Below are 17758 nucleotides of genomic sequence, written 5' to 3'. Positions count from 1 at the left end.
GTTTCCCTCCATGGAGTGCGTTTCATTTAAATTTTTTGCAATTTTTAGGCAGTTTTATGCTTGGCAAAGTCAACAACTGGCGAACAGATTCAATGGAAATCGTTTCAATTTCTCCGGCAAATTTGCATACACACGGACCATGTCTGTCTGCTGTTTTCGGTGCTTTGTGCAAAAGAATCGACAGAAGCTGAAACCCGCCAAAGATTCCATTGAGGTGAGGCCTTAATGAAGCTCCAAATCACTTGTCTATGTACAAAGGAGCGTTCCCATCGCACATCCCTCTGCTGTGCAAACAAAAATTTGCTTATTTCTCCTCCAGCTGGCAATAAATTACTCCGGCAGATAAAAGTAATTCGAGAAGAATAATTGAAATTGTAATTGTCGCAAACGATTGAGTGGCCTTCTTGACTTTATACTCGATTTTGCCACATTGATTTCTTTGGGCAGCTGGTGCGCCGCACTTTGTTTGTTTCTGGGCGGTTTCCTTTTTCTGCCAACTCTGCATACGAAAAATAAAAGATAATGCTGATTGTAAGTGCTGCACAGAGAGAAACTTTTATTTGATGACTCTTGAAATCGGATATTTGGGAATAGATGGCAAGTTATTTCTTTTTGTATGAATGTATACAATACCCCATACGGATGTGTGTTTCGTTCCCGACAAAATCTTAAGCCCTTTTCCTCCGTGTAAGTTCTGAGGTCCATAACTGACCCCCGCCCTTTTCGGGCAACTGGCCAGCCGGGAAATGTGGCAACTGCCCGGCGCTAATGTCACCGTCTGGGCCTTTTTGGCAACCCCGCCAGTTGGCAATCGCACGTGAGTTCTGTTCTGTTTATTTTTATGGACAATGCAAAGTAAGTGCACTCGAGTTGCTCCGAGGACCGGACCCTCTGCTCCTCTCCGAGGGATGTGCATAAAAGTCAGTGGGCTTTAAAGCTAACGACGCATCCCGCTCAATTACGGCAGTATAAACAACTTCATCGGCCGCTCTGCCTCCGCTTCCGCTTCCGCCTCCGCCTCCACTTCCGGTTCCGCTACCTGCGCCCGGATTTGGACGTGGATGTGGGCGAGGTCGGCCCGCAGCTCCGCGCGGCAGGCCTGCCATAATTGTTTGGCTAGGAAAAACAGCAGCTCGCAGATGCCAATCAGCGAGAAGCCGGCTATAATGCCGCAGATGTTGCCAATCGTACCTGGCACGGGGAGCACACACGAACGTTAACGCCGGGGGATGTGGGCAGGACGAGCAGATACAGATACTCACTGAAGGTCTCGTACCAGGCGCTCTTAATAATCTGGCGAAAGTATTGAATGTGCGTTTCGGCAAAATAAATACGCACCACGGCCAGTTCCGTTGAAGTGGAGATCCTTTGGGTTGAGGATGAGCTGGGACCCTTTCCGGATCCGGGAGTGGGGGCTGAGCCGTAACTGTTATTGGCACGCGGTCCGGAACTGCTCTGCCTGCAAAATGAAAATCTTTTACGACGGCAAGGAGTCACTGGGAGGCCGTCAGTGCTGCCAGAATAATGAATTCACAAGTGACTATTATAAAAAAATTAAACAAAAATATATAACAAATGAATGGTGAGGCTCATTCCAATTTGGAAACAGGAATCTCTTCTGGAGAGTGAAAAACAGATTGCACTCGAAGTTCAGCCTGCCACAGAAAAGCTAAACTGGCAGCACAGCAGCTCCCTTCCGATGGGGATGGGGCCATCGCCACCGACTGGCTCCATATGGAAATTGAAAAGAAAGCCCGACATGGCAAATGAATCGCCGGAGCCGCAGTGAATCGCTTCGCAGCGGACTTACGCAGGGCCCTTGGTCGAGATGGAGGAGGGGGAGGGCAGGCCGAGGGTCATGGCTCCGCGGACACTGTAGCGGGTCTCCGTGCAGGAGGCCAGGCAGAGGGGGCAGAAGAGGGCGTCCTGCAGCTCGTGCTCCAGGCCCGTCACGTTCTCGCGACTGGTGATGACGTTCAGCCACTTGACTGCAGGGAAGAGAGGCTGTTCAATGGTTGGCGATTAACTGGGGAGCGGCGGAACCCACACTCGTAGCGCTTGAGGCAGGCCAGGTGCTGCAGGGTGCAGTAGATCCGCTTCTCGCCCCCGTCGATGTACCGGTGGGGCAGGCTGAAGGGGACGCACTCGCAGAGGCCCACCACGCTCTGCGCCCGGCAGGCCGAGATGCACTTGCTGAAGGTGTAGTGCCGCGCGAAGATCCACGGCATCTCGTTCTCGAACAGGCACTTGCGCTGCGTTCAGGCATTCAGGGTTAAATGGACAAATCTCTGTATGGCAGTGAACTGGATAAAGGACTCTCAAGCGAAGCCTACCACTGATGGGCTCATGCTCCGCGCCTCGGGCAGCGTCTCGAAGATCTTGGCCCGCACCGGCAGCAGGGTGTTGAAGCCCGTCTCGGCCACGCGCTCCGCCACTCCGCCGGAAAAGGGATCCGGGTAGCTGTGCGGCTCGTAGATGGAGATCTGAAAACTGGAGCTAAGCAAGATGTATCTGCACAATATTCAGTGACCCACCACAAAGCCATTGTGACTGTTTATCTTGTAGAAGTTGTCGCTGGGATCGGTTTTCAGGGTCAAAACCAATCCCATATCGGGGCCAAAGTAGCGCTGCCGGAAGTCCCTTTTATTAACGTACCTGTGGAATAACGATTTACTTTACTTTGCAATTAAAAACCACCCTCAGGGGTATTGCCTCCCATCGTAGTTGAAAGTGCAGCAGAAGCCATGGCTGGTCAGGGTCTCCTCGAACTGGTCCATGCAGTCGAAGAGCCTCCCGGCAATCCTGCAGCTCACGAACATGTCGCTGCAGTTCGGAGTGAGCGCGTGCATCCGCTTGCGGGTGTTGAAGAAGAGGTCCTGCTCCTCCATGTCGAACTTGTCCAGGAAGCTCTGGAAGCGCAGGGCGCTGTCCATGTCCACTTTGTCCGAGGGGTCGTAGTACAGGTACATGAAGGCCTCCATCTGCTTGTAGAAGTAGCTGGCATTGCGCAGCTTGGGATCCTTGCCACTTCTACTTGAAGAACGACACTTATCAGGGGATCTCGAGGGACTGAGTTAAGGACTCACAGCTCGTGGGCATACTGCCAGGCGGCGCGTTGCGAGATCCTGTTCAAGCTGCAGACGGAGATGGCCGGGAACTCCACCTTCCAGATGGGATACAGCGGGTGGTACATGGTGGTCACCAAGGCGTCCTGCTCGTTGGTGTAGCTGCCGTAGAGGAAGGCAATCAGGACGCTCAGAGCGGTAATGTGGAAGACGAACCAGAAGAAGCTGCGGGTGCACAAAATAAACTTTATTTGACACAAATATGTTAAAACATGTGAATCAGTTCCTAAAACCTCTATAGCCTGACTCCACTCACTCAATTGGGGGTTTTACCATGATAATGGAAATACCTATTTAGCAGTGCTTTTCTGTATCTGTGCGGCCAGCGGTAATGGCTAATGCTAATTGAAAAGGGCCGCCGTCGAGCCGGATGTGGCTGACCACCTACCGCTCCTGGATCCGTCGCCCCTGCTCCACCAGCTTTGCGTAACAATGGAACGACAGGTTCTGCAGCAAATCCTTTAGAGCGGCGGCAAATGACAATTTTCGCGTATCCTCCGCGGAAGCTCCAGCTAAGTGGTTGGGTGGCTGAGTGGATGGGGCCGCCGCACCGGGATTGGGGATCCACCAGGCGGCTCGACCCACCGCCAGGCGAACGGGCTCCTGCTCCAAGGACTCCATTGCAACTGGCATTGTGCCTGCGAGCACGGGCCGATTTTAATGAAAATTTCGCAGTCATGTCGTGCGTGTTGTTGTAATTAGGCCTGGTGCTCCAACTTATTGCCAACAAATTAACTGCGACATGGCACGTGGTGTTCGGCGGGGGGAAAAAGCGGGAGTGAAACAGGAGGTCCTGCTCTCGATTCGTCTTGGCAATTTCCCTTAATTGTCAACAATTTAAAATGAAATTAGTTAAATGCGCGTTAAATGTCAGCCAGCGGAAACATCATCATCATGAGCAGCCTGAGCAAGTTGTTCCCTGTTCGTAGTCCCCCGAAAAACATGCTTTCCCCTCCCCTGGATTATGAGCCCGTAGGCAAATGAAGGACACGTCTTCGTGGTGGCCAAAAAGTACTGATTTCGGTGCCTCCTGGCCTTAGATGATTAGATTACAAATTCCCAAGACAAGGTTACGGGGACTTAAAGGCATTTCACCTTTAATATTGTCTGCTGATTAGCTTCTATTACTCGCAATTAAAAAATAACTTTCCTAAGCCCCTTTAATGGATTCAAGAATTGAATTACCAGCACAATGATTGATTTGTAGGTGTAACTACACTAAATAAGAACCAGTGGCTTGCACAAAGCAATATCCTGGTTATTCTAGAGTAGAGGTAATACAGCAAGGCCAATATTAGCCGATCCGCGAACGGAGTCAGTGGGAAATGCGATTGTTGGAACATATTGACACGGACGGAAATGGCACATTTTCGCCGGGATGGAGAGGGAGTTTTGGGGGCGACAAAGGATTGTGCGACAAATTGCTCCCCAGGTGAGTGTGGGAGCAAATTAATCTGCAAACAAGGAGGCGACAGGGGGAAACGGGGGAGGCAGTCGGCCAAGATAAACGCACAAAGCGCAGAAAATCAGAAAACGTGGCAGGGGGCGGCGTTCTTCTCTCTTTTTGAGGCAGCCAGCGGAAACGGAAATGAAAAATGTGAAAAATGCAATGCGCAGCGAGTCGCGAAAAACGACAGTCGAGAGCGGGGAGCAGGTGGAAGTGAGAATTGCGAATGCAAATTGTCTATGGTGCGTATGTGCGTGTGCGTGTCTGGCGCACACTGCGTATGAGTAACATTGATGCTGACTTGTCCTTTATCTCGGCCTCACCTCTCTCCTGCGAGTCCCTCCCCTCGATTGCAATAGTTGCCGTATCTCTTCGCGGGGATATATACGTGCATATGGCGCAGTAAATCTGTCATATCCGCACAAAAGCTCAAGCCAACCGAAGTGCTTCCCTCCACCCACTTTCTCGCCGGATGTTTCGTTTCAAGTGGGACTTTCCCGCGAAGGACCTCTGCTAGATTGATTTCCAATATTTGCTTTAGATTCCCCTCTCAATGTTTGCCTACAATTACAATGGCTTGCGTTTTCCAGATTGATTAATTACATTTTAAATATTAAACAATTCTGTCAAACAATGGAACTAAAAAAGCAATACAAAAAAATGAAGCCTGCTTTCAGGCGAAAGATTGGTCACGGAAAATAGCTGACTGCTAAAAAACGTTTGGCACTTTTGCTTTCGTTAAAGTGTTTCCTGACTTGTGTAGTAGGAAATTAAAATGTAGTATGTACTCAAATGATATAGCATTTTCCCGACCTGGGACAACATGTTCAAAACAAAAAATGAATTATACTTGAAACAAATATGAATCCCAAGCACCGGAACTCGCTGGAATTCAATTACAAAACTTGTTTCCAAGTAAGCTGATTCTCGACTCCGAAACGAATTTGTTTATCAAATGTCGTGATCTCATTATTCAAGGGTGTTGTAGGGTGGCAAATACATGGAGCTAGGTATATATATAAATTAAAATCGGCATTTGATGGATTCAACTTTAAAGGAAGGCTTCTTTATATTTGCGGTTCTTATTGTAGTACACGGTAGTAAACATCCCTTCCGTTGGTGTCCTGGATACTCCTGTAGTTGTCGACCAGCGGCATTCTTCGTGAGTCCCTGAGATTCCACAGCTTTGCGATCTGCCGACGTGGATAGTCGAGAACGTCGGGGAACACAGTCCACGTGACAGCTTCCGCACAGTCCGGAGTGGTCAGCGATCCTGTGAAAAGGGAGGTTCCTGAATTCAAGGATCTATTCTGCTCCAAGTGAACTCACCGTTGTACGTGAAGAACTCTCCTGTCACAATATTTCCCAACAACTGGCCGACTGTCAGTGTCCCGGTGATGGTGGCATTCGAGTTGTACTCCACGATTCTCGGCAGCTGGTTGAAGATCTTGTTTAGTCCGTAGTGCTGGGAGGTCACACGATCCACGGCCCTAAACATTACCCCTAAAACCGCTGAAAATACGCGTAATATTATATTATTATTATATTATGATTATATTATTAGAGAACAGGATTAGTTACCCAGTCCATCGGGATGCAGGGTAGCCTCGCCCATTGTGTCGTAGATCCTGTTCTTGTGGACAATGTGCATCTCCACGTCGTAGCGCTGATAGTTGATGGCGTGCTCCGATCCCTTGGTGTGCGGGGATCCCCAGTGGAAGTGCACACTTTGGACCTCGAAGTCGCCGGGCAACAGACTGCCGTTTATGGAGGGCCGTTGGCCAGCTCGAGTAAGCGGTATAACCATGTTTGCTGTTCGAGTTTCGAAATAGTTTAAGAGCTAGTTGGTAATTCAAAAAGCACCCACCAGTGTGTCCATTGTTCGTAATCACCAGAGGAGTTTGAAGGGCTTGGTCATAGTTGTAGAAACGCAGGCGGGGAATGGCCACAACTTTCGACTTCAAGAACAATAAGTTAGAAAAGGTTCAAACACCGATTTGCACGAAGTAACTCACATCCTCGAAAATGAGATCTATGGGCGATTGGTTGGTTCCAGTTTGGCAGGTTCCCGTCCAATCGTCGCCCTGCTCATCGTAGTTATACTCGCCGGCTGAGGATTCGTCTGCTTTATCCTGGATAATTGCATCGAGATAATCCTGCGGAATCTCTGAAATGGCACCCCGGACACTTTATAGCCACCCCGAACTGAGCTTTGGGGCACTCACCTATGTAGGCAAAAGTGCATCCGCAGATGGCCAGCAGGCACAAAAAGCTGAAGGAGAACATTTTCAGTGCGAACTTTTCTCGTAAGTACTCTCAGGTCCGTTCCCCTTGGAGATTCCAGACTGACTGTGGGACTCTCGGTTCTGATCAGGACCATTTATACCGCGAAACCGGGGAGAACGCCATCACTTCTAAATGGGTGTGCATAAGAGGCTGATAAGCGCAATCAGCCTGGCTCAGCCTATGGGCGCAATTTACATCCAAATTGCAAATGGCTTTACGGCTCTGCGGTTGCCAAACCAGCTTGATAATTGACTTTGGCTTTGGCCAAGACACTGAGCTCGTAACTAATGCATCCTGTTCTCTTCTAAACTCTATGCACATTGTAGTTAGATTGAGAAAGCAACGATTGCTCCGAATCAGAGTTAAATGGCAGAAAGGAGGAGCCCCATCAAATCTGAATCAAAGCGACGGGTAGTTTCATACAATGTGAATCATTGCACTATTTATCAGTGCTTCGAGAACGAGCCAACTTCGCTAGACTTGGTAAAGGTTTTCCTAGAAGGGGATCACAAATCATTTACATTATGATATATATTTAATGTGATTTTATTTTATGGATCTTATCTCTAGCTGCAGATAAATAAAAAGAACTCTTAAACTATTAAGACTATTGCCTGCCAACAAGTCTGGAAATCCGTCTCGATGAAAGGTAAACTCATTAAGCTTATCTGGCGTTGCCCCAACTGATCTTGGGTAACAAATTTGAGTTCCCAGACTACGTCTCCTGTTTACTTTAAGGGGTTTGTTTAGACTAAAGTTAGTTGCACCGTGAAACCCCCAGATACCGGTGTAACCTATCGGTATTTTAACTTTGAAGTTATGTACAGATTTAATTCCAACAGATTTTCGAGAACGTTTCTTTCATCAAGAAAAGTCTCTGTCTATGATGATTGAACCACTCCAGCTGTGGTATCAAATGCAGCCAACCGAAATGCAGCTTCAATCGGCTTTTGAGTTCTGAAAGCTTCATCTTTGCTCTTGATCCAAACATCCAAACAAGGGGTTATGGTGACCCATTGTCAGCAATGAAATCAGATTCTGTCTTTATTAAACATCTCTACATTCTAAATTGTTTGCTTATCTTCGATAAGATATTAACTCGCAATGTAACTCAGACTTGCTTTCCGATTCTGCCATTTTATTGTTGCTTAGTTTGTGATCATGATGGCTGTATAAATTGCAAACATTCTTTACCAATACAGTCAAAGTTACCGCCTCATAGAAAAGGGAAGTGGTTAGCGACCCCTGGTAGGTGTAGAAATTATCGGGTTCACGCCTCCCAGCATCTCATCATCTCAAAGTAAAGCTGCCCGGAATAGACCTCTTCGCCCCCTTAACTGGAACCTTTGCGACTGCATTAATGACTTGGTATAATGCCGATAATGACCGCTTCTTTCCCTGGAGATGGATTTATTAGGAGGTATAGGAGTACCTTCTGATTTGAAGTTACATATTACTTTAACGATTTTCAGCAAGGCACCGATAACAGCTAATCCATCATCCCTTATACTTGGAGTTCCGATAGACAATATGCAGTTCCACGTCGAACTACTTTTTGTCGATCGAGTGCTCTGATTTTGTGAGTTACAACTTATTCTTTTACTAAGAATCTTAACTCAATAGGAAATTGTAATTTTCCGGCAATCCTCCAATCGGGGCTAGCCGAGTTGAGCAGAAAATTGAAAAAAATTGTCCGAGTTGAGCAGAAACGATTTTTGGACATAAAAAATGAACATCCGAGTTGAGCAGAAACGATTTTTGAACATAAAAAATGAACGTCCGAGTTGAGCATAAAACCGATAACGGTAAAAAACAAAAACATCCGAGTTGGGCAAAATCAATGTCAGAGATGCGTCAAAATCATTACTTATTCATATAATTATTACATATTTATTATTAATTTATTTGCAAATAATTATTACTTAATAATCATATATCATATATGATTATTAAGTAATTTTTCTAAAAAAAACTAAATTAAAAACTGAAAAAATAACCTTTTTTTGAGAAAAATTACTTAATAATCATATAGCATATGTATCAATGCAAAAGTGCGCGCGCACTTAAAAAAAAAAAACTAAAAACAGAAAACATAACCTTTTTTTGAATAATTACTTAATAATCATATAGCATATGTATCAATGCATAAGTGCGCGCGCACTAAACTAAACAAAACTAAACTGAAAACTGAAAAAAGAACCATTTTTTTGAAAAATTAAATTATTTAATTAATAATGATTTTGTGGCATCTCTGACATTGGTTTTTTATGTGGAAAAGGCGTTCATGCGCAACTCGGATGTTTTTATTTTTTTTTTACCGTAATCGGTTTTCTGCTCAACTCGGACGTTCATTTTTTATGTCCAAAAATCGTTTCTGCTCAACTCGGAATTTTTTTTTTTACCGTAATCGGCTTTCTGCTCAACTCGGTATCGCCCCTCCAATCGACTCCTGCATGTTTCCAATTGAAGAATAAATCTTTTCACTCTCTTGTTTGCAAGTCAAATGCGAAATATTCTTAACTTATTACAAACCGTGAAAAGGTGTCCAAATGCATATAAACCGTGACGAAATGAAAGATTACAGCTCTGGCAATTACTCCTGACAAACTTAGGTACTAATTGTTTTCTGTCATTTAAGACCAGTTTTTTAATCACTCCTCGAAGGCTCGATTGACTCGGGGTTATAAATTACGATGTGATGTATGCTGAAAGGCGAGCGGAAGCAATAGTAAAAGCTTGTGAAAACCAATGCTGCATTGTTGAAGATCTCAGATGTGATTGCTTTGATTGTGAATTCCTAGGTATAATTGATTCCATCTAAAGCGCGTGTCTTTTGTCCCACGTCGTTTTCGATTTACATAACTTATCTGATCCAAAGCGAATATGCGGGAGGTGTGCTAATTTCACTGCTTCGGAGACTGCGAAACGGCAAATGGGGAATTGCATCTGTGGAGTGGTACTAAAACTGAAACTGAATACAAAACCCTAGCGGTAGCAACAAGTGCCGGTAGAGAAGTTACTTTAAAGTCACATGAAACATTTTATTGGTCTTAAAAAACTAAAATAAATACAGCACTTGCCCAAATAGGCACCACTCAGATCTTTTCAAGGTCTGTAGAACACGGCCCTTCTATTTGTGGGCTGGATGTCCCGGAAGTTGTTGATGAGCCTGTGTCCCTCGGAGTCCCGCAGCCTCCAAAGCTTCGACACCAGCGTGTAAGACACCGGCAGCACCTGGGTGAAGACGGTCCAGGTGACAGCCTCCTGGCAAAAGGGCGTGGTCAGCGATCCCCGGTAGGTGAAGTAGCTCCGGGGATTCACGATGCCAAGCACCTGGCCCAAACTGAAGCTGCCCGGAACATAGGTTTTCGCCTTGGTCTTCGTGATTCGCGACACCGCACCCAACACATTGTGCAAGCCGAGAAACATGAGCTTGGGATTCTGTAGGGAGATATAATCATTTTTAATATTTTTGTCTTACTTGTCTCTTCAAAATGCAAATGCCGGGAAACTTTTCGGCTGTTTAAAGGCAAGACTAGAAATTTTGTCTTTTGTTAGCACTTTTGAATAGTTTATCTTTTCCATTTAAAATATTGAAATATAAGCCACGCCAAAAGAGAAATAATTTGTCTTTGATGCAATGACACGTATTTTTTTGCGTTAGCAAACCAAAGTTTAAGGTGTAGATTTTCATTTCAGCCGTTCTCGACCGCTGCATCACGTCAAGCGAAAATCTCGAAGAAAAACCAAAAGATATTTGATAGATGAAGTATTCTCGTACCTTTACAATCTTCAACATGACTCCGATGACAGCCAGTCCGTCTTTTTGCCGACTGCCTCGCTCATGTCTTTGTATTTGGCATTCCGATGGACGATGTGCATCTCCACGTCGTACCTCTGCTTGTTGATCGCGTGCTCGGACCCCCGGGAACCGGGGGATCCCCAATGAAAGTGGAGAGATTCGGCCACATACCGGCCGTTCAGCATACCTTCGGTTATGAAGGGCTTCTTTCCGTTGGTCGTTTCGGGAATGTCCATGTGAGCTGCGGGTAATTAGTAGCATCAGTAGCTATTCGTAACGAGCTATTAGCGGTTTTTCAAAAGCAATCTACCTGTGTGCCCATTATTGGTGATGGTGAGCGGCCCCCTGAGCTTTATGTCATAGTTTCCGAAAACGATCCGAGGAATGGAAATTATATACGACTGGCAGAAAGCATGACGATACCAATTAGTTATTGAAATAAATTGGCCCTACCCGCGGAGGCTTCTTCAATTTTCCACAATCATTACCTATTGTAATGCGAAAAGTGGCGCTAAAAGAGTTCCGATTGTCGAAGTGGGAAGCTTTTATGGTTACATACGTCGATTTGGGGTATCACATTAGACTAAGAGGCGTGTTGTAACTCAATTTATTTATTAATAATGATGGGAAATTACTTAACATAATTGTCAAACTGGTGTATTTCCTGGTTGTCGTTGAAAAACTGCCCTACTATCTTGTCCTGAATTTTTGCGTGAATTTGTACGAATTTTATGTAAAAGATTTAGTTGTCATTAAAATGTGTAACCACATTCCAGTCCATACAGATGTAAAAAAGCAAATGTTAAACAGATGCGCATATAAAATGGACCGCATAATTAATACACATTTCGTGATACATATTTCGAATTCAATGGTTTTCTGATTTATTTACTAGAACAAGATTTGGTTCTTTATAGTTTGCGGTTCTGGAATTTAAGCCTGTTTCGTAAAATCTATCAAACTGGAAAACTTTGCTGTTATATAAAATCATGTAACAACTCCCAAAAGGTTTTTTGAATGATCGAAAATGTTATTCTATACAAAGTTCTTCTAATTCGTTTAATTGCTATTCAAAACTTACCTTTTGCACACTTAAAGAAATGGGCGATTGCCTTTCTCCCGAGGCGCAGATGCCGCCCCAATTCTTCCCGTTCGTCTCGTAATTCCAATGCTCATCTTTGTCATCTCCAACTATGTAATTAAAGGAAAGCAAATCTGAGTCGTTTTCACTTTCTTTGAGCCGCCTAGCATTCGGTAATCCTATTAGCCAAGACCGTCCACAAACTCACTTCTGTTTTCGTTCGACTGAATCAGTTCACTCTCTCATTTCTGAGACCCAAACAAGGTATGACAGAATGATTAGTAACACCGGCTTTCCAAACAACAAGGAATGTATTGCTACCAAATGCCGGCTTGATTTTATGGATCAGTTTTGTATAAATTAAGCATTTTGCAAACCTTGAAAGATCGAAATATCTTTAGTATGGCATGCACCGTGACAAGGTTGGGGTTTGTTGTAACTTTAGTTCCTGCCATTGACGAACAACTAATGCACTTGTCTGTCACTCCTCAAAGTTCCCATATACTCGTATACATAGTTCTGGGACTCGAATTACCATTTGGCGTACGGTGATAGGCGAGCGGCAGCAATAGTAAAAGCTTGTGAAATGCACTGGGCTGCATTGTTGCAGATCGCAGATGTGATTGTTCTGACTGCGATACTATAGCTATAGGTGATCCCAACTGGCGCGTGTGTCTTTGTGATCGGTATCTCGACGATTTCGATTTTACATAATTTATCCGACGCGAATGTGCGGGAGATTTGTTACTTTTATGGTGCTGCTGCGACTGCCAACTTCGAACAACTGAAACGGCTCACAAACACCCCGATAACTTTTATAGTTTAGTGGGGTCTAAGCGATGCCCACGTTGACTTGAAGTCTGGGGAGTTGAACGGAATCGGATTCGGAATGGATCGGATCGGATCAAAATTCGAAACCTAAGTGGGGCGTGATTAGCGCCAAACGGTAGCACAAGTGCCAGTCTAATTGCAGCTGTTGGTTTTCGAAATGATAAATGATGTTTCTGCGCAATGTAGACCAAAGAGCTACGGAAAACCGTATGATAATCGCTGGAAATGCGGAAAAGGTCTTGCCAAAGTTGATTGAACTCTTACAAATTCTTTCGACGTTAATTGGGGAATGGGTGCATTGAAAATTGTATACTCAAAACTAATTACTCAATTATTTTGATTTCCACAAAACACTTTACAATAATTTTTCCGATTAGTTTTTTACTTCACTTCCTAGCTTAAACAGTTAGTTAACTACTTGAGTCTTAGTACTGTTTTTATTTAAAAATTTTTCCTTAATATTATTAGCGAACTTTATGGATATTTAAGTCCGTAAACCTCAATAAAAACTTAATTAGTACAATAAAATATTTTTGCTTTTATAGTATCCAAAGACCCATTAAAAACCAGATCAGCGGGAGTTACCACGTGTCAACTATTTATATCATTCGCTATAACTTAAACCAAATTCGTTCCATTATTAAACTTAGTTGCGACGCCTTTCAAATGCATCAAAAGAAAGTAGCTGTGACCATTAGCATTTAAATTGTTATCAATAACAGATATTATCACCAAAAATTTGGCAATTGGTCGAACTGAATCACTGGATTGGCCAGATTTGGCATTAGTTGCCAAACGGGTTTCGACTACGTCACATCCAAAAACCAGGGAAATCCTCTGACCAATTACAACATAAAAGATTTTAACCATAACTTCTAAGCTCAACGTTTCGCAATTCCCGTTGTGGTGACTCACACAATAGCAAGCATTGGTAAAATTGATCATAGAAAAAATATTAACCACTGATAACGTTATAATATTGATGCTGCTCCATGGCCGTTTCACTTTACATCAACCAAAGAAAGCGGCTTAACATTTTTTCAGGCTTTATATTTAACTCTGTTTCGTACTCTGTCACTTACAACTAAGTATTCATGCACACTCATTGTGGATAATGTATATAATGAAAGATAGAATATAACCAAATGTTGATATATGTAAGTTCGCTTATAGGCCTAATCAATAGAAACGTAACAAGCACGCGCTTTCTGGGCAGTCAAACTGCATCTAATTCTGGGCTTTTGCCCTGGGTCAGAGCTCGGTGGCGAAATAGATGCGCCTGCTGGGTCAGAAGTCGCCCACTGCATGGGAAACGAACTCGAACTGGCGCTCCATGCTGTTATCAGTTTCCAAATCGAGTGCATCGTCGATGAAATGCATCTCCACGTGCTCCCGGAAGGCGTTGAAGGACACCTGGCTGGAATACTGCTTGCCGCACATCGGACAGGTCTTCTCCATAGCGTCGGCTTCGTCGGCCTTGATTTTCTCCTGAATAATATTTATCCTCTGCCTAGGCGGCGTTCCATTGTGTCCATTGTGCTGGCTCTCGTAGTTCTTCAGTTCGCTGCTCAGGCTGTCGTCTGTCTCTAGACTTTTGTCGGCCGTTTCTGGCTTCTTGGCGGATTTCTGGGCGCATTCCGGACATGGTTGTAGGGCTTTGGAATAAAAAGTAGTGATTATACCGATATTTACTATTAATACAGGTTGTGTTCCTTACCTATGCGACTTTCTAGCAAAGTCAGCGCCGAGCTGAGCTCCTGCTGCTGCTTCATCGCCTCCCGCCTCATCTCCTGGAGGCCGTCCATACATCTTTTGGCATCCACATTGGCATCTGTTTCGCTGGTTGGGTCCTCAACCTTTTGAAGGTTGTAGGGGTAGCCCAGTTCCTCGTTGCTGGCACCAAAGTCATCGAGGGCTATTTCCTCCAGACTGAGATCCTTTATACCATCCGAGAGCATTTTTTGGCGCAGAAGGGGATTCGGCGAATGCTGTGTGAAGGTCTTCGAGCGCACCAGGTTCTGGTTTTGCTGGGCACGTGAGTCCGCGGAGCTGGGCACTTGCGTTAGCACTTGGTCCTTGGAGATCTGCGATAGGCGAGACCAGAGGCGTCTATTTTCATTAGACACCATGCCAATGTGCTCCTCTAGCTGCTCCTTTTGTCGCTGCAGTTCCGACACTTGTGCTCGCAGGGAGAGGACATCCCCGGTGACCCCGTTTCCGGGTGGAACGGCTTCTGACCTGGCGGAGGACTCCCTCAGCCGCTGGTTCTCCTCCTCCATGCTGGCCACACGGCGCTGAAGCTGGATGCACCTCTCCTTGATCGTTTGCAGAGCAACTTGCAATGCGTAGTTCATTTTCTCGCTGGAGGTGGAGTTTGTGCCTGTGGAAGTGGACGTGGAACTGGCTAGAGAAGCGATTTTAGCAGCCGAAGCCTCCATGGCGATTTACTAGTGTTCCAAAACACTTGGCATCAGAATATTCGCCCAATTGCACTTTGAAATTTGTGTTTTCTTGGTTTAGTTTCGTTTAGTTTTCCTATTGTTGCCTTCTCATTAGTGGGACCACTGAAGCAACTTCAAAAAATACCGCAAATAATACTAATAGTTGGGAATACTTCCGCACGGTGAATATTGGTCAAACAATAAGTCGACTCTGTACACAAACAAAAGTTATATTATTATTATTATGCATAGCCGTTCATTTGAAATGCTTGGGAAGACTTTCATATTACTAAGTTACTATTTTGCTACGATAGTTTTCTTCAAACAAGGGTTCTACTGTATTTTAGTATTTTCGTTACGTTGATTGGAAGTGTGACCGGGCACCAAGCCAAACAGCTGCTTTTGTTTACGCGGCTGTTGAATTATTATCCAACACATTTTCTTCCATGTTTTGTGGCCAGAGACTAGTCAATAATTTCTTTAAATATAAAAGAAAAGTGTGGCATAATGTGAGCCCAATTATAAAGCGCAGCAACTCGAGCTATCACCCACCTAAAATTCTGTTTTTCGGCACCGACAACTTTTCCTTGCCGAGCTTACAAGCACTTCACAAAAACTGCAGGTTAGTGGACGCAAAAAACAAGTTTTATAACACGAATTAAATATTATGTATTATTAGAGATAGCTTGGGAGTTGTTACATCCTTCAAAAGTCCTGCCAACTGTGTACGGAGCTATGCGGAAAGAGAAAAGCTCCCCCTGCAAAAGTGGCCCGTGGAACCATCGGAATGTTCCAAGTTCGATCTGGGAGTAGTTGTCTCCTTTGGTCACTTGATACCTGCAAATATTATCAATCAATTCCCGAAAGGAATGATCAATGTTCACGCGAGCTTGTTGCCCAAATGGCGAGGAGCTGCACCTATTATATATGCCATCATGAACGGAGACAAAAGCACTGGAGTTTCTATTATGAAAATTGAACCCCACCGATTTGATATTGGGGATGTAAGTTAATGGTGACCTATTTCTTTATCAAGTGAAATTTATGTTGCAAATTTTAGATACTAGCTCAGCGGCAGCTGGCCATAAAACCTGATATGTTCATGCCGGAATTACATACATCGTTAGCGATATTAGGAGCAGATTTACTTGTGGATACGGTTAATAACTTGTCTAAACGACTACAGGAAGCCAAACCCCAGGATAGTATATACGCCAGTTATGGTAAAATACATATTATATGTAGGAAAAACAAATTGATTAAACGTTTAATCTTTCAGCTCCCAAAATAACAAACAAAATCACCGAGATTATCTGGACAGAACTCAGTGCGATGGAAATATACGCTCGGCATCGGGCGTTGTATGGCTATAAAAATCTAACCACTAGCCTTTTGGACAAACAAGTTCAGCTGCTAGAGCTACGGCTACCAGAAAATCAACTCCCTGCACAGGAGCCTGGAACTTTTAGCTATCAAAGGAAGCGGATATCGCTGTTGATAGGATGTGCTCAGGACACTCAACTAGAAGTTCTACAATTACGTATAGAAGGGAGAAAACCCATGAGTTCCCAGGACTTTAACAACGGTTTTCTGAAACAAGCAAGATCCCTAAGCTTCACAGACAATAAACTAGTGAAAAATTGAAAACAAAAGTGTGTTTAATGCAAAGTAGATGCGTAACAACTAGGCCAAATCGGAGGGCTTCACTTCTTTAGTATCCGACACCTGCTGCGTGGATTTCTGAAGCAAGTTCTTGGTGAACCACATGGGGCGAGGCTTCTTCATCTCCACGATGCGCTTGTTTTTTAGATCTTCTGAGGACTGTTCTGCTTTTTCGCCTTCATAAAGCACTATAACCTCCTTATCCACGGGATCTAGTCCCAGACTTTCCTGGATTTTTGACTGCATGAGCTCCGTTTCCTTCAGGACTTTTTGGTAGCAGAAAGCTGAAAGCGAAAGTGGTCAGTACTATAAGGATTATCTTCGTTTAAAGGGATCTTACGACAAAGAACCCCCATTTCGTGGTCATGTCCGCATTGCAGGCACGAGCGAATGTTTCGCTTTTCCCTCAGAGGCTTCCAATTGTATTCTGGGTAACCGAACTTTCGCTTCAACCGTTTCTCTACTGATCGCCTGTGTTTTGGGACAGCCCACAACATTCCATCGCCAATTAATTGCTTCAAACTGAATTCCTGGGCGGACTTCTGGCTGTGATCATGCTGAATACCGGCCAACGCAAGGGCTATGTAAACAAAATGTTACTTAGAGTTATTTCAGTGGCGGCTTGTACACCCTTACCTGGAGGATGCCCTCCATGTGGCAGAAACAGGCGCTCCACATTTCTTATAAAGTTTGTAATAGATAAAAACAAATTTCTAGACATTTTGTGTTTGCTGGATTTACGTAAACGTGATTAGGGACGAGCAATTGCCCACACAAAGATATCGATATTCCTACATATAAACAAGAAAACAACGTAACTGAATATCAAACCAACGGTCCTGTCTGATCGCTTTAATAACAGACCAAGACCCTTTAAAAAAAACCGATTAGCGAAAACTTAATTCATTTTTAAAGAAAGCACGAAATTGTGGACCTTATAACCCTTTGTGTCTAATAGAATAGTACTAGCTTGTAAGTTTAATAATATTACGTTTTCCTTCTCTAGCGTTACGTCTCTTGCCGGCTTTTGCGTCACCGCGCACGTTGCAACCCTAAACAGCTGTTCGCACCAGCTGTTCTGCA

The 17758-nt window shown here is 44.3% G+C and overlaps 6 protein-coding genes and 1 long non-coding RNA gene across 7 annotated transcripts; 1 reads left to right on the top strand and 6 right to left on the bottom strand.

Annotated features, from left to right (window-relative positions):
• Positions 1-958: 958 nt before the first annotated feature.
• LOC108086810 (pickpocket protein 28) lies at positions 959-3758 on the bottom strand. Its single transcript, XM_017183849.1, has 10 exons — positions 3514-3758; positions 3087-3290; positions 2713-3030; positions 2538-2655; positions 2334-2468; positions 2048-2252; positions 1811-1988; positions 1263-1459; positions 1025-1191; positions 959-994 (listed from the first exon to the last, which is right to left on the bottom strand). The coding sequence occupies exons 1-10, from the start codon at positions 3756-3758 to the stop codon at positions 959-961; spliced, it is 1803 nt and encodes a 600-aa protein (XP_017039338.1).
• Positions 3759-5607: 1849 nt separating this feature from the next.
• Positions 5608-7297, bottom strand: LOC108086792 (carbonic anhydrase 2). Its single transcript, XM_017183832.2, has 6 exons — positions 6798-7297; positions 6588-6739; positions 6440-6530; positions 6154-6384; positions 5902-6084; positions 5608-5845 (listed from the first exon to the last, which is right to left on the bottom strand). Exons 1-6 carry the CDS (start codon positions 6856-6858, stop codon positions 5655-5657), a joined length of 909 nt encoding a protein of 302 aa, XP_017039321.1. The 5' UTR covers positions 6859-7297; the 3' UTR covers positions 5608-5654.
• Positions 7298-7975: 678 nt separating this feature from the next.
• On the bottom strand, positions 7976-8519 carry LOC108086805. Its single transcript, XR_001771143.2, has 2 exons — positions 8316-8519; positions 7976-8256 (listed from the first exon to the last, which is right to left on the bottom strand). It is a non-coding gene; the product is annotated as an uncharacterized LOC108086805 (long non-coding RNA).
• Positions 8520-9817: 1298 nt separating this feature from the next.
• Positions 9818-12605, bottom strand: LOC108086798 (carbonic anhydrase 2). The gene is given in 7 exon segments (XM_043208914.1): positions 9818-9843; positions 9930-10299; positions 10640-10692; positions 10695-10901; positions 10971-11061; positions 11742-11851; positions 12277-12605. Coding segments are annotated over 7 exon segments (924 nt in total). The 5' UTR covers positions 12344-12605.
• Positions 12606-13601: 996 nt separating this feature from the next.
• On the bottom strand, positions 13602-15140 carry LOC108086867 (protein spindle-F). The gene is made up of 2 exons (XM_017183929.1): positions 14290-15140; positions 13602-14227 (listed from the first exon to the last, which is right to left on the bottom strand). The coding sequence occupies exons 1-2, from the start codon at positions 15008-15010 to the stop codon at positions 13860-13862; spliced, it is 1089 nt and encodes a 362-aa protein (XP_017039418.1). The 5' UTR covers positions 15011-15140; the 3' UTR covers positions 13602-13859.
• Positions 15141-15409: 269 nt separating this feature from the next.
• Positions 15410-16659, top strand: LOC108086842 (methionyl-tRNA formyltransferase, mitochondrial). Its single transcript, XM_017183892.1, has 4 exons — positions 15410-15635; positions 15693-16017; positions 16074-16236; positions 16293-16659. Exons 1-4 carry the CDS (start codon positions 15460-15462, stop codon positions 16655-16657), a joined length of 1029 nt encoding a protein of 342 aa, XP_017039381.1. The 5' UTR covers positions 15410-15459; the 3' UTR covers positions 16658-16659.
• Positions 16654-17455, bottom strand: LOC108086843 (39S ribosomal protein L32, mitochondrial). Its single transcript, XM_017183893.2, has 3 exons — positions 17312-17455; positions 17016-17255; positions 16654-16959 (listed from the first exon to the last, which is right to left on the bottom strand). The coding sequence occupies exons 1-3, from the start codon at positions 17394-17396 to the stop codon at positions 16697-16699; spliced, it is 588 nt and encodes a 195-aa protein (XP_017039382.1). The 5' UTR covers positions 17397-17455; the 3' UTR covers positions 16654-16696.
• Between the last annotated feature and the right edge of the window lie 303 nt (positions 17456-17758).

This window comes from Drosophila ficusphila, unplaced genomic scaffold, assembly GCF_018152265.1.
Source record: "Drosophila ficusphila isolate 14025-0441.05 unplaced genomic scaffold, ASM1815226v1 contig_791, whole genome shotgun sequence".
In the NCBI taxonomy this organism is placed as follows: domain Eukaryota; kingdom Metazoa; phylum Arthropoda; class Insecta; order Diptera; family Drosophilidae; genus Drosophila; species Drosophila ficusphila.
The sequence above is the reverse complement of the archived record's forward strand: the minus strand, read 5'-3'. Positions and strand labels throughout refer to the sequence as shown.